The sequence below is a fragment of the Bacillus rossius genome, chromosome 1, assembly GCF_032445375.1.
Source record: "Bacillus rossius redtenbacheri isolate Brsri chromosome 1, Brsri_v3, whole genome shotgun sequence".
NCBI lineage: Eukaryota > Metazoa > Arthropoda > Insecta > Phasmatodea > Bacillidae > Bacillus > Bacillus rossius.
The window spans coordinates 218,055,796-218,078,728 of NC_086330.1; the positions used below are offsets into that span (position 1 = coordinate 218,055,796).

At 36.3% G+C, this 22,933-nt stretch overlaps 1 protein-coding gene across 3 annotated transcripts in view; it reads left to right on the forward strand.

The window, feature by feature from the left end:
• The window catches only part of LOC134527290 (DENN domain-containing protein Crag), a 771,918-nt gene that overhangs the window by 730,648 nt on the left and 18,337 nt on the right, over nt 1–22,933 (forward strand). For all 3 annotated transcript variants that reach the window (XM_063359840.1, XM_063359841.1, XM_063359842.1), the window contains 2 exons: nt 10,638–10,802; nt 15,478–15,575. In XM_063359840.1, the coding sequence (XP_063215910.1) occupies nt 10,638–10,802; nt 15,478–15,575 (263 nt within the window). The remainder of the gene's footprint in view (nt 1–10,637; nt 10,803–15,477; nt 15,576–22,933) is intronic.

Consider the following 22,933-nt stretch of genomic DNA (forward strand, 5'->3'; position numbering starts at 1 on the left):
TGACATGTTTTTCAAGTTTTGATTGAATCGCTAGAGCATTTCAAACATGTCATTGTTTTGTACGACTGTGACAGTGCTAAACCCCAGGGGACTGGGGTGACTCACTTTTATTAAATCAAGGATTTGTTTATCTCTGAAACATTTCCCTGAAATGAAATTTAGTACCATGTTAATATCAATGTTTTCAGGTAACATGTGTAAAGTTTACCTCTGCAAAGCTTGTGTGACACACGGAAAAAGTTCAGTTAAATCCTAAATGGTAGCTTCTTTCAGTGCTCCCCAATAATGCATTCCATAAACGTTATTATAGTATAAATTCAGTAAACAAAAACCAAAATAATTTACAAAAATTATTCTACATGACAAAATTAAAAAACTGTTTCAATATGTTGTACTAAATATGCAAAAGTATTAGGGGCTTGCCAGTCAGAGGACATACATTGGGTTGGTGGGGGGGGGGGGGGGGGGGGGGTGGCGGATGTAATGACCATTGTTTGTAACCATAGGCGTGCCTACAGGGGGGGCCAGGGGGGCCATGGCCCCCCCTAATGTAATCACTTAGATCGGCATTTTCTCTAATGCTTTCGTTAATATTCGTATATTCCTGGCACTGTGACACTCAAACTGTTTTTCAGTGTTGCAGCGTGATAATTAATAATATTTTTTAAACATTTTATCATTATGGAAATACAGCCGCCTTAGTTTATTTAAAACACGAGGTCCCTTAAAATGGCCAAGAAAAAAAATATTTTAAGAGGTTTGTTAAAGTTCTGTTGTCTGAATTGCTGTGTTTGCATTCACTAAAAAGAAGTTCATTTCAAGGTAGATCTGGACCAAGCTATTGGAAAATTCGAGGGGGAAAAACGTGTAAGTACCCTTTAAACATTGTCTATGGGAAAAAAAACATATTTTCAAGATTTTTAAAATTATACGGATATAAATATTAACTGGTAAACATATCTCGTTGATACTGCACAAAAATATAAACACGGGAATGAGTGAATTTATTTAGGCTATTTAACATTCTAAATTCAGCTTCTGATTTAAAAATTTAGCAGGGCCCCCCCTAATGGAAATGTCTGGGCACGCCTATGTTTGTAACAGCAAGTGGTTGCCAGATCCACAGGTTGTTGGGCCACATGTTTTCAAGGTACAACCGGTGGTGGTTGTTCTTTAAATACCAAGTGGCGAGAGGAAAGCAGCAGAGAGGCATCAGCTGGTGACGTCCTGGTTGGAGGCTGCTTCTTGGTTTATCTTTTCGAAGCTGAGTAGCGCTGATGTGGAGCAGTGGTGTTATTTTTAAGAGCAAAATCTATTAGAGCAGCCGCGCCACTAATTTAGGGTCGTGAATTGGCAAGGGGAGATGCTAACCACCAGTCCAGCAAGTCAGTTGAGATATGATTAAATGAATAAGCTATATATATTGTAGTCGGTGGTGCCAAATTCAGTGTGTGCCACATTTCAAAAACGTAAAGGGCATCACAATAAAATAATTTTAAATGTTAGAGGCTGCCATCTTTCTTTGCTTTTCACAGATGAGTGTCGTTAGGAAGCAATAAATTTAAAAAAAAAAATTTAATGTATGCCATTGTTAGTTGTTGCTAGTGTGTGTCCGGTTATAGTAATGTATGGTAAGTTGTGTGACATTCAAATTTCAACAATTATTTTCCCAGAGTGTGCCATCTTTCATTTGTAATGACCCAGTTTACAGCCCTTCCCCCTTGTTAAATGGTTTAATTTTCAGTTTTGTATGTTGTCTCATATTTAGAACTATGGTTAGGTTTTCTGATATTGAAATAATTTTTTATTCCTTTTAAGAAGTATTCTTGTCTTTGCCATATGCTGAATAATTATAATTGACATTGTTTCATGTTTTTTTTTTAAAGTTTTTCTGATGATTTGTTTGCTTTATGTTTATAATGAATAAGCCCCTTAGATGTTATTTTCACTGTTTTGTTAATATATATTATTATGTGGTTTGATGAGTTTTTTAATTATTACTTTTTTCTTTATTCATAATTGCATGTTAATGTAATTTTTGGTACGCATTTTTCTCACCATGATTTTTTTTTACATTCATGTGTGGTAGTTTTCTGGTAGCATAATTATTAGAAAGAGACAGTTCAGAGAATGTGAGAAAATACACTGGGAAGTTAGTCGAAGTATTGTTGCTATGTGTCATGATTGGCGGATATTTTTTCAAGGTATTTTTGTGATTGGTTGAAAGTGATTTCACTAGTTTTGGAGATTTTTTTTCTGGTTGTAATCTCTGCTACAAAAGTCTCGTTGCAAGGGGTAGGAACTTTGTATACTGCTGTGGTTTTGTGAGGGCTTTGCTGTGATTGGCTGGTAAGGCATTGCACCTGCCGCTTCCCTTGGGTGGTACGCAGTTGCACATAGCCTTGTTAGTCATTCGTTAAGTACTTTGCCGAAAGGACATGCGGAGGCGGTGGCAGCTCACAAATAAAAGTAAATGTTAAATAAAGCAGATAATTTCACGTCTGGGTGTCAGGGCCTTGATGCGATTAAGTATGAACCTTTGTTTGAGAATTTTTCTGACTGTTTAAGTCGAATTTGTGGGCCTCAAATGTGTGGTGTAGGCCCTGGTGATCCGGTGATCCACCGGGATTTATTTCTCGTGCATTAACATACCTAGGTGACAGAGTCAATTGGAACAGTATCTCGTGAAGGCACAGAACTGTGAGTAGCGATCGATGAGGATGAGCGAGTGAGTGGTTTCTTTCGGACTTACTATGTAAAGGATATGTAGATGTTGATGGCATTAGAAGAATAAATCACCTAACTTCATTTGAACTTTTATTTGAGAATTACCATAAACAGTTTTGAGTCATTTAACAATTTTGAGTAATTTAACAATCAGACAGAACTTTACACGTCACTACCTGCAACTTTAAATTCATTTGTTGTCACCACAATCAAATTATAAAATACTAAATGTAATATTAAAAAAATCCCTTTCAGCACAGCCTACAGGCGAAGGTAGATTTAGAATATTTTGGAAACTTCTAGAAACTCCTGGAACTTTTTTAAGAACGTAATGTGGCCTGCATAACATCCTTTATGTTTACCAATATTCAAAAAATATTTATCTAACAATTTCTCATATTCCATACAGCGAAAATAATTTTAATGTTTTAACTAAATGCTTCCAGCATTGAATGTCTTAACAAATTTCATGTTATGCCTTCTAAGATAGTTATGCAATTATTTTTGACCTACAAACACTAATTTTCATCCTTGCACTAATACTTTGTCGTATAAAAATTTTTGTTTTGGAAAAAGGTTTAAGATAATTTTAAGATGGTTATTAATAAATTCCGACAAATTTAATACTAAGAATTTTTTTTTTTGTCAACATCTGTTTTCATGGTAATAGTTAGTTTCATCAAAAATTGTTGCAGCCAAAGGTTTTAGATAAAGTTTAAGAGTTTTACAATGAATAATAATGGATTTAATAGTATATATATATTAAATTGTAATGACATTTTTCTTTCTACCCTTGTTATTTTCACCCCTTGTAGTAATGCTTTGTGGTTTAAAATTTACTTTTAGACAAAAGTTTTCAGCAATATTTAAAAAGTTAAACAAAAATAAACATTAATTTGATAGAGTACATGGTAGGGAATTTTTTGTATTTATTTTCTTATTTCACCCCATGTTTTTTCAACCCCTTGCAGTAATGGTTGCAATATCAAAAATTTGTTTCAGACAAATATTTTAGGTAAAAATTATAAGATGTAAATACGAACGGAGTTATGAATATTTTTTTTAAGCCTACCTTTAATTTTTTTTAACCCCTTGCCTTTCAGGTACGGTTAATCTAATCAAAAATTGTTTGAGACAAAAGTTTTAGGTAAAAATTATAAAATTAACACGGTTAGTACAATTTCAATGTTGTGCTCACGAAGGAAGTTTTTTTTTTTTTTTTTTTTTTTTTTTTTTTTTTTTTTTTTTTTTTACTTTGCAGTTCTGGTTCATATCAAAAACATTTTTAGACAAAAGATTTTGGTATTACTCCTACAAGTTATAATACATTGAAACGGATGTGATGTTTACCATATTATTAGAATTACAAGGATTTTCTGTTTTTCAAATAACCTTCCCCATTTCTACCCCTTTGGTTGGATATTGCCCATTAATGAACTTGACCAGTATTTTCCACTACTAGATTTTAGGTATCAGTTTGTAAGTGATTGTGAAAAATTGTGGCAGTTATCGTGTCCATAAAATTGTCACACACACACACACACACACACACACAGATAGATATATATATATATATATATATATATATATATTTAGTTGACCATGTTTTTGGGGTCTAGGAACCATGACGAAAAAATATATAAAAAAAATGGGTGCGTGTACTTATGTACGCGTGTGAGAAGTTATACTTCTTTGGCATTATTAAAAAAAAGTTTTTAATTGCATGCAAATAATTAATTACAATAAAATAATAAAAGGGCAAGAAAATGATAGTCAACACAGTCAATAAAGTTCAGTTTAAATTTGAAAAATTAAATAAATAAAATTTAGAGAATAATAAATATATATAACATAATTTGTTCTAAATATTATAAGATTCTTAATTTTAAATATTTATTATTGATTATTTAATATTTTAAAAGAAAATAAATAAATTTAATTATAAATATAAAAATTTAATTTAAGTTTATTCATTTTTTAAATATTTGTGATTTTCTTAATTTAATTTCACTTTCATTTTTATCAAAAAGTTTTCATTAAATTTGTTCATTTATTTTTATAAATATTTATGATTTATTCAATTTAATAATAAATTTTAAAAATTAATATTTTAATTTGATGTTCGTTTTTAATTTATATCACAAATTTTTATTAAATGTTTTATTAAATTTATTTCCTAATTTTTGTAAATATTAAATAACCAGTAATAAATATTTAACATTAATAATTTAGTATTAATTGTATTAAATAATAATATTTTAATTTATATCAATAAATAAAACATACGGATAGTTAACCTCAATTATATTGGAGCACTTGAAAAAGTATATAAGCACAATTTTTTTTACTAATATTTACTAATAGTAAATAATATTAATCAAAATATTCAATTTAAATCACTACTGAATATAATTTAATAGCACATATATAATTCGCACTTGTATGAAACTAAAACACGTGTTGTGAATGTAGAAACTAGAAACATATGGATAAATATTATAAATATGAAAACAGTGATCAGAGGCGACGAGCGTGCTAACATGCGCGACTAATAGAGGTTCTATTTCTATTTTGTTAGTAGCTTTTTTTCGAGACTTAATGAGCGGTTTAGCGGGCAGCTTCAACCTGTTAATTTTGTGTTACAGTGATGCGCGCGCATCTTAAAATTTCACTCATCATTTTTTCGTAACGGGCCTAAAGAAGTATAACTTAAAAAATTTCGGGAAGTCTCATTATGGTAACTGTTACAGTAGGTAGTATTTCTTTGAAATGTATGTTAAACAGTAACAGGTAAATCTCAAATCACATTTAATATACAAAGCTGTGCATAAGACAAATACTTTATCATTCAGCCATCTTGAATAGATTTAACACCCAAGGATATGCATGGAAAATATCCTTTTAGTAATACATATGTATGCTTATACTTGACGACACCTGGCTCTCTGACCCCTGTTGCTAGTGATTCCCTGTCGTGACGAGAGCGCCAGCCAGCCTAAAACTCAGGGAGTGAACGGGTTCTCACCTTGTGGCTTACAACAGGGTGCCAGGACAACAGCGACTCCTCTAGCTGTTGGCCACTCGAGACGCCATTTAGTAAGGTCTATGTATGTCCGTAGTTCGGTCTACATCGTTAAGGCACTGGCTGCTAAACGGGGAACCACTCACTAGTCGCTAGCGGCGAAGCGCGGAGCAGCGCGGATGACAGGCGAGCTACGACTGACTCCCATGCACCGGCACACGGCGTGCGAGAAGCAGGGGAGGGGGACGCACGAGATGCGTGGGATTTGTGGTGAATCAAGCCAGAAAATGCTGCCAATATGTACTTGGGTAAGTGTACATACATGTATGAATTATACACAACCTTATATGATATTGTCTAGACAGTTGGCATAAAAAATTAATAACTAAAAAGGTTTTTTTTATTATTTTTATTTATGATTATAGATTGCTTTAACTGTATTTTTAAATCATCCGTGGATCCCTTGTCAGTCATTACCTCGGATAATCGGGAGTCTACTCTGTATTGTACGCGGATGCAAAAAAAAAAGTTTGATGATTTTTTTTTTTACATCACACGAGGATACTAATAACAGCTATAATTGGGAAACTTTGTTTTCGACCTGCGCAGACCCCAGTGTCAGGCGGCGGTCACGTGATTCTCTAGCGGAGTGGAGTGGAGGAGATCAGTTGACGGTTGTGCTTCCTGAATACGCCGCTCCCGAGATACTGCTTCGCAGGTCGGTTTACACAGATAAAGTTTGCGTTATGGCTTCAACTTCAGGAATTAAGTCACACATTTCAGCCGATACACCATTACGTGTACAAGCAAGGGAAATTGTTTACAATGTTGTAACACATTTAAAAGAACAGAAACGTTTATATAAATTAAATTACGTCACAGAATCGGCAAGTGCTGCGGAAGGTAAAATTAAAATTAAAAGTAGTTTATCATTTTCCACACCCACGGGTAAGAACAAAGACCGAAAGAAAAGAATTGAAGTTGATGACTTTTCCGAATGTACGATTCGTAGGAAAATTCATTAATTTTATACCGTTAGAAAAACAGTGCCGACATTAAAGAATTTGACAAAGTCCTTATGAGATGACGGTATTGTGAACTGCAGCAAAGAATACTTGCGCAAACTGTTGAAACGTCTCGGTTTTCGATGGAAAAAATGTCAGTCTAGAAGAAAAATTTTGAATGAGAAACGTGAAATTACCGCATGGAGAGGAAATATTTACAAGACATTCGTGCGTACCAAAATGCAGGGCTGAATATAGTATATATTGATGAAACATGTCTACACGCTACTCACAGTGTAAGTTCTTGCTGGCAATCCAGCACTGAACTGGGGGTCCCATAATCTATCGGTAAAGGGCAACAATTGATAATTGTGCATGCTGGTGGCAAACAAGGCTTTGTCCAGAATGTGTTATTGATTTTTAAATCAAAACAAAAATCCGGTGATTATCACGATGATATGGACTATGCAAATTTTTCATTGTGGCTAGAACAAAAGTTACTACCAAATTTGCCAATGCACAGTGTCATTGTTTTAGACAATGCTAGTTACCACAATTTTCAAACTAATAGAAAACCTTCATTAGCTACTCTTAAACATGACATTTAAGATTGGCTTAGGGAAAATAGCATCCAGTTTACTCCTGAAATGAACAAAGCAGATTTGTTGTGTTTGGTGAAACAGCATCCTTCCCCAAAAATATTCAAGGTAGACGAAATCATAAACAAATATGGCCATGACGTGATTCGATTGCCTTCCTACCGCTCGGATCTAAATCCGATTGAGCTAGTGTGGGGGGACATCAAGAGGAAGGTCTCTGATGAAATAGGTAACTCATTGGACGAAAAAAGAAAACTATGTGAGAAATTGTTTGCTTCGTACTCCGTCGAACAGTGTAAAAAATGCTGCGTTAAAGGTATTGAAAATTAATATTTCAGAAGTGATTGAATCATGTACATCGAAATCGACAAAATTATTGTAACCCTCCAATCATCATCTGATGAAAAATCAAGTGGAACAGATACTGCACATAGCTTGGACTCGGAATTCGATTCGGACTAGGTAAGGTTAATATTTCCTATGGTTATTCAAAATATTAATTAATCTTTCTAATGGTTCTTTTGCTGCTGTATGTGATAACTATGCATGTTGCATAGCCTATGTGAATTAATGTTCTATTGGCTTGATATATTAATATTACTTATTAAAGGGAATGGTGTACTTATACCTGACAGCAAACATTTTGACTCATCTTGGTTGTCAATTTTTTTTACATTTAATTGACACTTTACGATTGCCGGGTGCATGTAATGTATAGTTTTTTATGTCCAATGCACTAAATAGATAGACATGCAGTTGTTTTCAGAGGTTCCAATGTCCTTTAAGACTTTCATCGGTGACAGTGACATTTTATTAATGGGATATATTTAGAGAAGTGAAGTGCATGCTTCTATAGATGTGCCCGTGCATCTGATCAATATGTTCATCTAGATATAGAATTGCGAATGAATATGTAGTTTTCGTAATTTTGAGGGTTTCCAAAATACGTTTCAGGAGTCTTTTCCCTCTCGATTACCGATATCGGAGGTAGATTTCATTATTGCATCAACCAAATGACCCCCATAATGCTGTGTCAAACGCAACAAATATTTCGTTAGTGTGAATACCTTTCAGCCTCATCGCGAAGCGAGTGAAGTGCGTTCGTGTAAGTTGTCCTTGAGGGAGGAGTGGCCCTCCCCTACCTGCAGACGATTAGGAGGGGTAGGAGGGGTGGAAGTTAGGGAGGTAGGAGCTGCGCGGAACAGAAACGTACAAGGTCAATTACTAAGTTGCCGGGCTATAGGTGATGTTTCCTTATTCAAACATGTTCCTACATTATCCTTATGAAAATCATTAGCTATATGTTTTCCATTTGGCAGCATAACCAGGATATAGCTTATGTATAATACAAATCTACCAAACTTAAGCTGTAGTGTTGGTCAGACACTTTTATTCAAAAGTTAATCATTCATTGTTCCCTACTTGAATTATTAAATCTCTTTAACTTTATAAGTTATTATATAATATTTTAGATTATCTAATGATGTCTGGTATTCACAGTAAATCCTGGATAACAAACAGGTTACATTCTTGGGGATTGTCCATTAAGCAAAACATCCATTATGTAAATCACATTTCCCCACAAGGAACAATGGGTTACGTTCTTAGACCTTCCAGAAATGCCTAACATGAGATGTAAAAAATTCATAGCCAGCTCCTGACATGCCGCGCGGCACAGCAGGATTGCCAGCTCATGATATGCCGAGCAGCATGGCATGATTGCCAGCTCATGACATGCCAGGCAGCACGGCAGGATTGCCAGCTCATGATGTGCCGGGCAGCGCGGCAGGATTGCGTGTCACAGCAGAGCCAAAAAATCAAAATCTTGAGAGCAAGCGTGAAGGTTGTAAATGGTTCAGTGACCTTGTCAAGAGCAAGAGGGAGAGAAGGATGAAACAAGGAAAGGACAATTTACAAACACCAGTGACATGACAGTGACATGACCGACCCGAAATTTCACTGACCATGATCTCTTATCGGTTTCTAATCAAAAGCGACAGTGTTTCTGGCAACTACACTTGTAATATGCATGGCCGTGAAATAAGAAAATATTGTCCGCAGTTATTCAGTAGTCACAGTACGGTGACAGCGACAGCACTGTTGCAGCGGCACAGACACGCGCCGGGCGAGTGTATACAAAAACCTAAAATTCCTAGAAGAATATTATCAACCTCGTTGATGAATTTATGGGCGAGCCACAGACCTGTCACGACACAGGTGTGTTAATCAGCCTGGAGTGAGAGAGTGGGCGTGACGAGAGGCTGCTTCCCCTCACGTGCCCTTGGTGGAGGGCGGTTAGACACTTGCAGCAAAACTTGCTTCTTCCCATTACTAGAGGCTCATTTATTATGTTATGTTTTCATCCATACAGTTATACTACTTCGTACACAATATTATACTGAACGTACTGTATTAAAACTTAATCTGTATTTATTTTGGGTAAACACCCCCTCGAAAGCACAGAGCCTGCCAAATGACAGACTAATGGCTGGCTACAAAATGGCTTGTGTACGTCACCATCTGGAAATTCGGAGAATGACCTGCACAGATTCCCTAGTCATAACTGGACCTATAGGCTGGTGGAAGGGGTGAGTTGGCTGTTGTTTTCTTTGCCACACGCTTCATAAATATTAGTGCCGCATCTTACCTTCCTTTTTTTACAGGCACGGGAGAAAATATACACAGACACTCTTTTAAAACAGTTGTCATCCTTCGATAACCATTATGCAAGTAAGCAAGAATTAGTCAATGTGTAAGCAGTGCAGCACTTGGATACGAGTGTATATACACTTATATAGGCTATTCCAGAGTACCAACCCCGCCCATTCCTAAATCAAAACGTGGAAATGTACGCAATAACGAGTTTGACTTCCCTTAATCAAAGTAAAGGCAACAAAACATAGTGTCAGTTAAAACAGATATGTATCCGTTAAACAAGTGTTCGTTAATTGATGACTAAATGTATTATTATTGTTTTAGTGTTTATAGATTTGTCCTTATTTTAGTAAGTTTTTTTTTTATGTTTACTTCCAAACTATTTCCAATTATACACAATCAGACATTTTGCCCACCCTGAAATAACAGGGAATAACTTAACTGCTGGATGCTTGACCGTTCCCTGGAAGTGCACATTGTAGCAATACTTCCACTGTCGAGTCAAGACCTCTGGCATGAACACAAGCTGTGGAGCTTTGCCTGCCTGTTGGATCACAGCGCCATGCTGCTGATATAGTTGGCAGGCCGGCGGACAACTGGTGTGGACACTGAGCTGCATGTTTGTTGCAGGTTTGGGTGTTCCAGCGCACGGATGTGGTGAGCCACCTTCCAGGGCTGTGCCTGCATGCCTCCACTGTGAACCGTGCACAGACTGTGCACGCCTCCTGGAGTAGCTGTGACCAGCACAACGTGGCAGTCCGCTGTCTCTGGGACAACGCATGCTTGCATGAGGAGGTACGCCTCGCTCTATCTTCCTACCTACCTACTTTATTCTTCCAGAGCATTTCAGGCTGGTTCAAATGTTCATTTTTGTGGTGTGAGTAAATATTACACTTTAAGTGTGATGCAAACCCTAAGTGAAGGTTATTGAAATAAAAATTTCAAGTCCAAAGTTGTAAAAAAATTTCTGCAAATTCGTGTTTGTTACGTTAAATAGAATTTAAAATGCAAGATATTAATGTCAATATATATGATTAACTACCTTGGCTTAAGAAAAACTGTGCAAAAACATGCTTAGGTATACACACACCTCTTCAAGAGTACATGTTAATCAAAATACAGTAAAACCTCACTAACTCGACACTTTGTGGACTCAAAGGATGTCGATTTTGGAAGTAGTTGACCTATCCAGAACATTAGAATTACAAGTATTATTGTATTTCTTACATATATGAAGTTGTTGTATGTATAATTCATAAATAAATGTTAAACATTGAACAATTAAGATTAAATGTTCGAAAATAACTGTTTAATTGAAGCTGGTTTTTCATTCTCAATTCATACCCAAAATTATATTAAGGATTAAGTAGGTTACCACCCAAAAATTTTGTGCGCACAAAAAACGTTCTATCTTAAAGAGTAGGGTGTCACTAACCTGCACTTGACTATCCTGCCCATTGGCTAACTGAACCAAAATAAAATTTGTTGGTTCTTAACCTATATTTGAGTTATTTTCTTCCTCGCACCAAATTAGCCAAAAAAAAGCCTGACCCACAAAACTACAGCTGGTGCCCTTGTCAATCAATGCCATAATATTTTTCCAATATTTCTACATGAGAACAAAAAAATTTTCTCCTTCAATACTATGACTACCACCACCCCACCACCACCACCACCACCACCACCACCACCACCACCAACAACACCAACAACACCAACAACCACCACAACAACCACCAAAACAACAACCACAACAACCACCAAAACAACAACCACCACAACCACAACAACCACCACCAAAACCACCAACAACAACCACAACCACCATAACAACCACCACACCCACCACAACAACCACCACCACCAACCACCACCAACAACCAACCAACACCAACAACCACCACAACCACCACCACAACAACCACCACCACCAACAACAACCAACAACACCAACAACCACAACCACCAACAACAACCAACAACACCAACCACCATAACAACCACCACAACAACCACAACAACCAACACAACAACTAAGAACACACAACCAACAACACACAACAACAACCAACAAAAACCAACACCCAACAACCAACAACACCCGTCAACCAACAAAACCTAACAACAAACAACAACACCCAACAACAAACAACAACACCCAACAACAAACAACAATACCCAACAACAACACCCAACAACACACAACATCACCTAACAACAACACACATCACCCAACAATGACAACAACACCCAACCACAACCAACAACAACAACACACAACCACCACCATTATTATTTAGTGTTCAATTCCCATTTCCTCATTTCCTTCTTGAAATGGCACTGACAGCAAGATATCACCACTCACTTGGCCTTTTCTCTTAAAACAAAAGTCAGCAATATGCTCCTATTTACTGCAAAATTTGCTAAATATATTCCTCTTTCCCTTGTGTTTACATTATGCCACAAAATGGCTAGCCTTTCCACATTGAAAAAACTTTCTTACACTAGTTTAAAAATTATATCCAACTTGATCGTAGTCTTTATTGTCAACCTGCATGGTCCATTATTGTAGCTCTATAAATTTGTTGGGCGATTTACAAATGTGCATTCCCTCCTCAAATGCGGACTCATATTTCAGAGGAATCAGTTTGTTATCGCTAAGCTGAATACCAAGCACTCAATAATAGTCTATATACATTCTACTGCAGTTCCATGTGTACTTTGAAAATGGAAAACAAAATCCCTTACTAAATTTTCTTTTACTCTCTGCAGACGTAGGGTTCCCCACAAATTAGATTTAACCTCGCCCAAGTTAACTGTTCTCTTAACCCAGTGCTTATTACATCTAATGCACGTCATATTTACCAGATATTAATTGTAATAATTCACCATCATTATTAAATTAGTGCCTTTCACAAATTTATTCGACACTGAGACGAAAATGTAACAGACATTGAGGTTCACTTGAAAGCAAGGCTGTTATACACAAGTTTGCCTTCCAATTTATGTCTGTTGGTGTTATTTAAACACTAAATTTATTTTCCATACCATTATTTTCAAAATTATTGTTTTTTCCTCATCGAGCCTGTCGCCTTGAATGTGTTTACCTAAATTACGCCTCAATATTTCAATGTCATCCTCGTGTGAAGCGGCAACCCCTGCTGCCTTTAAGTTGACTAATAACTCGTCTTTGTGAAATTGTAAATCCAGGTGACAGCCATATTGCTCAAAAAAATTAATATCCAAAGCTTAGACGAACAGAGGGGTGCAGCTTGTGGTCTTTTGTTCCTTTTTCAAAAGAGTCAAAAGTCCATTTTCCCGACATTTGCTCTGTCATCCAAGTTAAATGTTAAGTCTGTGAAATCTTTAAATGGAACTTTGCTCTCCAATGACCAAGAGCGACTAAATCATTCAGGGTGCAAATTTGTGTCATGCCCAAAACAAACTGTAAAATATTAGCAGATATGAATACAAGAAATAACTAATGGTACACCTTAAGTTTTAGTTTTTGTTAAACATGTTTATATTCTTCATTAATAAATATACAGCACTCTATTAACGTAATCACATTATTCATTAAATATGGCAGTCGCCTGAATATCTGTAAATTTATCATACATAAAACTTAATTCTTCCTAAAGTACATATATAAAAAATACATAACTGTATGCCTAACAGATGATCAGTGCTAAAACTACTATAACTAATTATTAACATCCACTAGTTATGGTAAAACTATTTTAGTTCACATCAAAGTGCCGAGCGGCAACCTTATTAATAATCGTAACAAATTCATAAATAGTTTGATTTCTAAAGATGATGCATAGGCAGGTGAAATTCCTAAACATTGGTTGGTTGTCCGATAAGTCCAGTGAGTAGTCATCAAAGTGTGCTACACAACACCACAATGTTCTAATTCAAAATGGGAAACACCCAACTAGGATTCAATCACTGCAGCCCACAAAACTTTCTGTTTCCCGACATAAATTTACCAATGTCAAAGGCTGTTATTTATAGTTATTCTGTACTACTCTGGGGTTCTCAACTCCGACACATAAACTCACGACACACAAATCTCGTAACTATTTCAGTTAATGCCTCGTAAACTACATAATAAACTTTTGTAAAGTTTTTGCTTCCTTAGGGTACTCGTAGCTTGTAACCATGACAAGGAAAGTAAATTAGGCACTGTAATTTTACCGAAACACTTGCTTCAAAAAAAAGCTAAAACCAAAGCACTGAAATGTGCCTGAAATGTTCACAAAATGGGACTTTTAAAATCAAAGTGCTTAAGACAAAATTCATTAAATTTGCAACTGGTTCAAAACTTGCACTTTGTCATACAGGCCTGAAAACAGGGTTTGAATAGCTGCTCCCCGTTTTATTACCTTGTTCATGGGTGCAGAAGTTTGTGAGCCGGATGGCACTCCCTGTTGTCCCATGTTACACTCAAACACCCGTTACTTGGGCATGACGCATCTTGCACAGCAGGCGAGACTCACGTGCTCTCGGCACGCTGTCCAGTTGCACTCTCTCCTGGCTGATCGCTGCTCCCATTCTGCGCTGCTGTCCGCCGACGTCACATGTATCACTCCGCAGCCCCTGTAATTAGTTCATTTCAAAAACATTACCAACTAACTGAAGTTGGTAATAAACTAACATAATTTGAAGTATAAACTAGTAGTGATAAACATATAGATAAATAATGAAAAATATATATTAAGTACAAATGATGAGATATATAAACTAAAAATCAGAAAGCAAAAAAAGGAAAGAAAAGTACTAAGATAAAGTAAATCAGCAATGTAAACAACTGTAACAAAAAATTACTAGGGTAAATTTCTAGTCACCAAACATAAGAGGCCTGATGGTACATATGTAGAGGAGTGCGCAGGCGTGCAGTAGCTGTGTATTCGTATGCCAGCCCACAAATGTACTTGCTGTGACAGCGCTGTCTGGTAGTGAGGGCTTGGTTAAAGAGAGAGTGTTTGCATGTTGGACCACCCATGTCCATGCTGTTGCAGCTGTCGCTGTCTGGTGGTGAGGGTTTAGTTGAGGTGTGTGTAGGCGTGCCGTTCCTGTTTGTGCACAGTTCAGACCACCCATGAATGTTCTGTGGCAGCAGATGCTGTTTGGTTGAGGTGTGTGCAAGTGTGCCGTTATTGTATGTGAACAGTTCAGACCACCCATGAATGTTATGGGGCACCAGAAGCTGTCTGGTGATGAGGGTTTCGTTGAGGTGTATGCAGGCACGCCATTATTGTGTGTGCATATTTCAGACCGCCCATGTATGTTCTGTGGCAGCCAAAGCTGACCGGTGGTGAGGGTTTGGTTGAGGTGTGTGCAGGCGGGCCGTTACTTTGTGTGCACAGTTCAGACTTCTCATGTTATTTCTGTGGCAGCAGAAGCTGTCTGGTGTTGAGGGTTTGTGTGAGGTTAGTACAGGCTGGCCGTTATTGTGTCTGTACAGGTCGGCCCGCCCATGTACGTGCTGTGGCAGCAGCAGCATCAGCCGCAGAGCGACCTCGTGAATGCCCTCGTCACGGATAGGATATCTGTGTCTCGCACGTGAGTATTCATGCCTGGTTACACTCACAGTACTATAGCGCTCATTATTTTACACATATGGATGTCCAAATGCCAGACTTATGTTTGTGCAAATTTAAAGGTGACCGAAGAATTTTGTATCTGTCATCTGATGTATTGTAAGAGTACTGATATTTTTAAGTTTAATGGTTTTTTTCTCAATCCAACATGAGTTAATAAGGTATGTCCACCTTACCGTGCACTGTGCTGCTTACCCCAATTTTCTAACGACTGCTTCTAGATTATTCATTATTCTGTCTCATATGCATGTTTTCACTTTCTGATTCATTACGTTGCTTCTTAAATAACTGCCCTAGATAATTATGTGAAAGTGTGGATATACAGTAGAACCCCGATTTTGCGAACACGGATTTAACGAAAACAGCTATTTAACGTAAAGGTTTTCAGGAACCATCAAAAAAACACCAATTTATTAAAATAATAATATAGATTTCCAAAAAATGAAAGTAAATAGTAATGGAATCTTATTAAAAATTACACTTTGTGGTGTCAGTAATAGAATGGAGGTACTATATATTAATATGTGCCTTTGCATCATCTGTCCAAATACGAAAAAATTAAAAAAGTTGTTCAAATTGCTTAAAAACTGCGGGCGCTGTAATTGAATTGCGTATGTGCGTGCCATTGCGCGCGCCTGGATAGATAGACTGTCCGCGACACATGACGTCATGAAGGGTTTCTTTGTCCGCATCCCCCTCCCCCTCTTCTATGCCTGGCTTGACTCATCACGTTAGCTTCCAAACACGCCCGCATAGTAACAGTGCTAGCCAATAATCACACGTTTCCAAATATTCCCTTTCCCATCCTCCAGGTTTTTTCAAATTGTGACCACATCACACCAATACGCAACTATCATTATTCTCTAGAGGTGTAAAAGTAACGAAAAAAAGCGTCCCCGTATGTATTCGTTACTATAACAATTAGTACTCGTTACTATCGTATCACGTTACATTACTCGTTACTTCTGATACCGCATAACATGCTATGTTATGTTGCAGCAACGAATCGAGTCGTATTGCGTACGCGTACAGTATGACGTCGCGTAAATAATAATAAATAGAATATAAACAATTAACAATATTTGATAATTAACAGTTTTTGTTAACCAAGAAACAATTAAATCTCATTAGAGCGGCTTTTTTATACTATCTCTTTTAAGATAAGAACAAGAAAAAACGTGAAAATACGCGATAACAAAAACATATTTCTAATTTGTAAACAATACTTTCTTACGTTGTTTCTGTTCCAATCTCAAACTTTGTCTACAAACACAATACCTTTAATAAACAGTAAAAAACTTTGACGACGAATTTCCAAATTATACTTTACTTAATAAACAAACATCGTTCTTTGTCACGCAAATTCATCGAATATGCGCGCGCATGCGTAAAACATACGAAAAATGCGAGTAACGAGATGCAGCCGTGTGTAATGTTTCGTTACTCGTTACTAGATGGCGCACCTGTTACTCGGTACCGAATACATACGGTTTGCTACAGCTTTATTATTCTCAGTAAGAGCTTTGTGCGCGGTGTTTAGTTTTTGGAATACGTTTTTTATAAGTGCTGCGCAGCTCAGCGAACAAAGAGAGTCAGCCGGCGGCTACGCCGCGCCGTAATAGCAGCTGACCGAGTACAATGACCTTTCTCCGCGTACGGCGCGCTATTGACGGAAATTTTCCATCAATTTGCGGCCAATTTTTTTATTTTTTATTTTTTACTGTGACGCAATGTGTATGTAGCTCGTATTTGTTATAAACGCTGCAGGTTGCGACTGTATTTTAATACACTTTAACGTATTTCTTACACTTTACATATTTTTAAACTTTTATTTTATGCCTCATTTTTCACGGTTTCTGAAAATCTGTATGTACGACCGAGGTGTACGTACGAACCGGGGGCCGTACGAGCGAGATTAAAAGACGTTGAAGATGTAAAGTTGACGAAGTCTGAGATAGCACGGCAGCACAAGATATCAGCGTCGACCCTGTCTACGATATGGAAACGGTAGGGACGCGATTATGAGTGCGGGGGTCATTGAAAATCGGAAAATCGGATTTAACGAAACATTGATTTAGAGTAAACATTTTCGGTAACCATAGCACTTCGTTAAATCGGGGTTCTACTGTATTGTGTAAAGTAGAAAAAGCTAAGTTTAATTGCAGAGCTATTGATTTCTTGGTGGCATACACTTCAGTAAAACAATTCTGGCGTTGTACACATCACAGTTTCAGAAGTCTACCATTTTGACCAAAGTCATGTTATGCAAGTACACCACATTCGTTATTCAATAAAAGTTTCATATTGCAGTTAAAATTTTGAATAAAATACTCAAAACAGGTATGAATACATAAGGTTTATAGTTGATATTAATTTGTCAGTCAGGAACATTCTAAAGTTTTTATTAAACTAGTTTTAGACCTTACCATATTTACCTTTGTACCTGAAATACATTTTATTCCACTGTTAAGTTGCATAATGATGATATATACCTTTTGTTTAAGTTTTTATCTTCTAGTCTACTAATAATATTTGTAATTGTAAAAAAATGGATGTTTGGATGTTTTTATACTAATCTTCTAATTGTAAAAAAAATGGATATTTGGATGTTTATTACTCAATCATATTGGTACTACTGAACTTATTTGCATGAAATTTGGAACAAAGGTAGCCCATATACTGGATAAACATAGGCTGTATGCAGTGTAGTGTAACTATCGTTACAGTCTTAAGGAAATTCATGATGATAACATTATTAATAAGAGAAGTGACTTTTTTTTCCTACCTCAATCCATGAAGGAGTGGGACTCCAAGGAATGTTGATGTTAGGGGTTATGAATTAGATCAGCTTGAGTACACTATGAGCCCAGTAGTTTACTGTGTGCCAGCAACCAGACACCTGACATTGGTATGCGACTATAGTATCATGCTAACCTTGGACCAATAGTTCGAGAAGTGAAATAGGTTGTGCATGTGCAATACTTCACATACCCCTTGCCCATGCTACATCAGTGCCTACCTGCAGGGTATTCACCCACCTCTTTTACCATACACCTTATTTTGCGGATCGAGGCAGGACAAGATTACACTTATCTTTTTTACTTACTTTTTTACTTACCTTATCTTGAAGAATCCCCCTCTAAAGTCTGTAACTTAAGGTCTTTTATAGCCTTAATATTTTAACCATTCCACTCCTAAGTTTGATTTTCTCTACATATCTTCAAACATAACCCATAAAAATTCATTCGTATGCTAGAGGAGGATTTTCGCCAAGCTTGGTGAAAAAAATTCAAATTTGTCTTGCTCCTGCTTCCATTTTAAGTTAATGTTTAGCTATATAAGGAACCTTTTTAAATGAGTATCACTTATAACTGCTGTGTAGTTAAATAGAGAAAACTTAACATGTGTTAAAAATCAATTAAATAAGCAGAATAATATATAACTCACATAACTTTTGTCAGCTCCACAGTTTGATTTTTTCCTTAATATCATACGTAAATGATAAATGAGATGAAATTAGTTTAAAAGAAAATACACATCCATGTAGTGCTTTTCCATAGCTATCCATTACAGAGTTAGTCTCTAGTTTGGGAGACCAATTCTATATAATTGAATGCCTCAATCTTATTCAACATTATGAATAATTGGATTCGGAATATTAGCAATTGAGTGTCTGGTAATAAATTCCTTCCGGGATATATGACGCAACTAACCTTTGCACCATCAATATTACTAACCTGACCAGCTAAATCTACCATGAAATCAAAAATATTAACTCTGTCGAATCTAAATTTAAAATGCTAGTTTCTTTGGCCATGTTTTATTACAGATACTATATGAATGTGACTCCAAGTCTCATGATCGACAGCTAATATTTTAACATAGAAACCATTCTTTACAAGGCCCTTCAATATTACAGACATAAATAGATAAATATTTCAAATTCCATAGGTGGAGATTAGTCGGTTTCATTAAGTAGTATGAGAGTGTAGGTTAGTAACTCTGTATTCTATAATCAATTCAATCAATTCCAGTCTGACTAAGCTCAGTGTAAGTAAAACAATTATGAGAATCTTTCTCTCTAGGGTACTCTAATAGGTTTACTTTTAATACAGACATAAACTGAAGTTGACACTAAGGGCCGGTTTCACAATGTCTGGTTATCGTCCGATTATCTTCTGATTAAAATGTAAGTGCTGGTTAGTAGAATCACCTGTTTCTCAATATAGGGTTAACAGTAATCAGCCGATTAACTGATGGTAACCTATGGTTAAGTTAAACACAAGAAGAGGTTCCGATTAGTTGGCTACTGCTGATAGTTTTGAGGTTATGTATATTTTTGAAGCTGTTTGAAACCACATGGTATGCAAAACAGTGATAATTGATTGAAGTGCCGCAGTGATGATGGCGAATGAATTGAACATTTTGTTTGAAGATGATGATGAAGAAATTGTTGATTATTTAAATAGACCACGAATATTTCCAGTAAGGCCAAATCACTTTCAAATGAATGAAAGTGATTTTGCAATGAGGTTTCGGCTTAGCAAAAATACAGTCCTAGCACTGTTGCAAAAAAAAAGAAAGACAGTTGGAAGTGCCCACAGACAGGTTAGTGATGGCTTTTTTCTTGTTAAGCTATTACAAGCAAACAAAATAAAAGTACTTTTTGTGTGAGCATCCATTTGAAATTTATTTGGCTATGTAAACATGTGAGTATAAACAAGTATTTTTGTTTTCAGGAATTTTTCTGTCTCTCCTATTGACCAACTTCTAGTAACCTTAAGGTTTTATGCATCTGATGGGTTTTTAATTTCCGTTGGTGATTACTTCGGTTTACACAAGAGCACTGTATGTTGTATTGTAAAAAAGGTTACTCTTGTGGTAGCAGTGCTCCGCAGAGAATATATTGCATTTCCCGAGACAGATGAACAATATCGGCTGTTACACATGAAGAATTTTACAATGTAGCACGGTTTACAAAAGTAGTAAGAGCTATTGGTTGTACCCACATCAAAATTATTTCTACAGGTATGAAGACTTACGTAGTGTGTAGTTTAGGGGTATTCCTTAATGAATATACTTAAAAATTCTAAATTAACTTCATTCCATTCTCTAAACCGTCCTGAAATTTAATAAAAAAAACCGGAGATAAAAAATTCCAAATAGTTTAGGAGAAATTGCAGTTTTTATTTTCCATCACTATACCTTTGCATTCATGCTGTCGCCGCCATTGTTTCTTGTTTACTAGTATCAAATATATTTTTTTTTGTAATTGGATAATGTTGTCACATGACAGTCACGTCATAGGCTATTGAAATGTAAATAACAAAAAAAAAATAATGACGTGAGTCCCTACTGTTTAACCAAGCTCAGGCGTCAACCCTTGCCAGGGATGTTTTTTAGCAGTATGGAGGCGCGGATCGCCGACTTGGTACGTGCGATAGCAAGCAACTTGACGTATAAAATGAATAAAAATATAAAATGAAATATCGTATTCAACATAAAAATTCCTTTTTATGTCAAGTTACTTGCTATCGCACATAACAAGTAATCCTTTGCCATGCATCTTCTTTTTGTCGCCATGTAACCGCATCAGTTTTCTTGCATTCTACGATACTGGCATACTTTTCCACTAAAGATATATGTAACTCTGTTTCCGAAGCAAGAAAATTTCCGGATCGTGGCCGCTTATTTTCGTCCATATTGATGTTTGTTTACAATTTTCTCTAACCGAACCTTAAACACTAGCCAAAATTAACAAACAAAGGCAGCATGACAGCCACTCATGATCCGATACGTCATCGCCTGGTTGCCATATTTCCCTTAACCATTGTTTAGTTAAACACTCGTTAAAAGTATGTTGGGAAACAGTCAAATGATAATCAGTACTTTAATGTCCTGTTTAAATTAATCGTTTGATTAGATAACCGAAACTTTAAACAGACTTTGTGAAACCGGCCCTAAATATAGCAAACAAAACATTCAACAGAACAAATACATTAATCCAAGCAAAGTAAAACATTAAATAATATGAATAGGGCGATCTGAATGTGGGGAGAGGGAATTTGTAATATTACAAATTTACAAATTTACATAAACACTTCAAAGCACACCTTCACAAACTCAATACACTAGTATGAATATGTAATAGGTGGGGGCCTATTAGGGATTGAAGGAAGACCAGAGGCTGGCTAGGACTGCGGATTACGTGATTGGAGCAGTTGGGTAATCAAGGTAAAAGGTTTCAGGTAACAGACGTTTTATTCAATTCAATATTAATTCAAAATTAATATAACGTCAACATTTCTGACAATGTTGAATACAAAAAGCATGAACAACTTCAATATTAATTCATAATTACTATTACGTTAATATTCGTGTACAGTGTTGTTCTAATTTGTTCTGTTCAGTACAAGTCTTCGAGCGGTTTTAGTCTTACGCTGTGCAGTTTGTTAGGAAGCTATTGCGGCAATGTCTACTAGGTATTCCTGTCGTTATGAGTCTTGAGGTTCCATGGGCTACTGAGGATGCGAAAGACAGAACTTGTGCGAGATGCAAGATATGCAATAAAAGTTTCAAGATCGATACGATGGGTAGGGGAGCATTTACAAGCCATGCCAAATCTAAGAATTACAATAGAGTTATAAATAACCAATCAAGAAACCTGCAAGTTACAGAATTTTGTTTCCACTCAACCTGCTCAGGATGAAGCCCACGCTTCCTGTAACAAAGTTTTATTAGTACTTTAATTTATACTAGTAGCTTCCAACGGTTTAGCGGTGTTATAAACTACGACGTCTTGTAATCCATCGCTTATCAATAAACTGTCAAATATGTCCAGTAACTAACGACACAACACGTTTTTTTATGAATATTCGCAGCGTGTTGAGGCCGGCCGATAAACCTTCCGCATTAACTTACCTTTAACGTCGGTAATGCTATGTTCACTTAAAATTTGTAAAATAATAATACTAAACATATAATTATTATGTACACCAGAACCCCGATTTCACGAACACCGGATTTAACGAAGCAGTGATTTTACGAGTACATTCTCGGGAACCATAAAAAAATTGGAAATTTTGACCAAAATGTGAAAAACAGAAAAAAATATTTAAAAAAAAACGCAATGAAAGATCATATATACCGAATAAAAGCATGTTGGACCTCCTGCGGTCACCAGCAAAGCATAAACACGACCCAATGCGTGGTGCTACTGCTACATCGCTTCGTTATTGCTCGCGCGAGAGGCGGGACGTGGAATGTTAGAAGAAATGAAGGGGGAAATGCGGGGGATGACAGACAGCAGCCAGTGTGTTT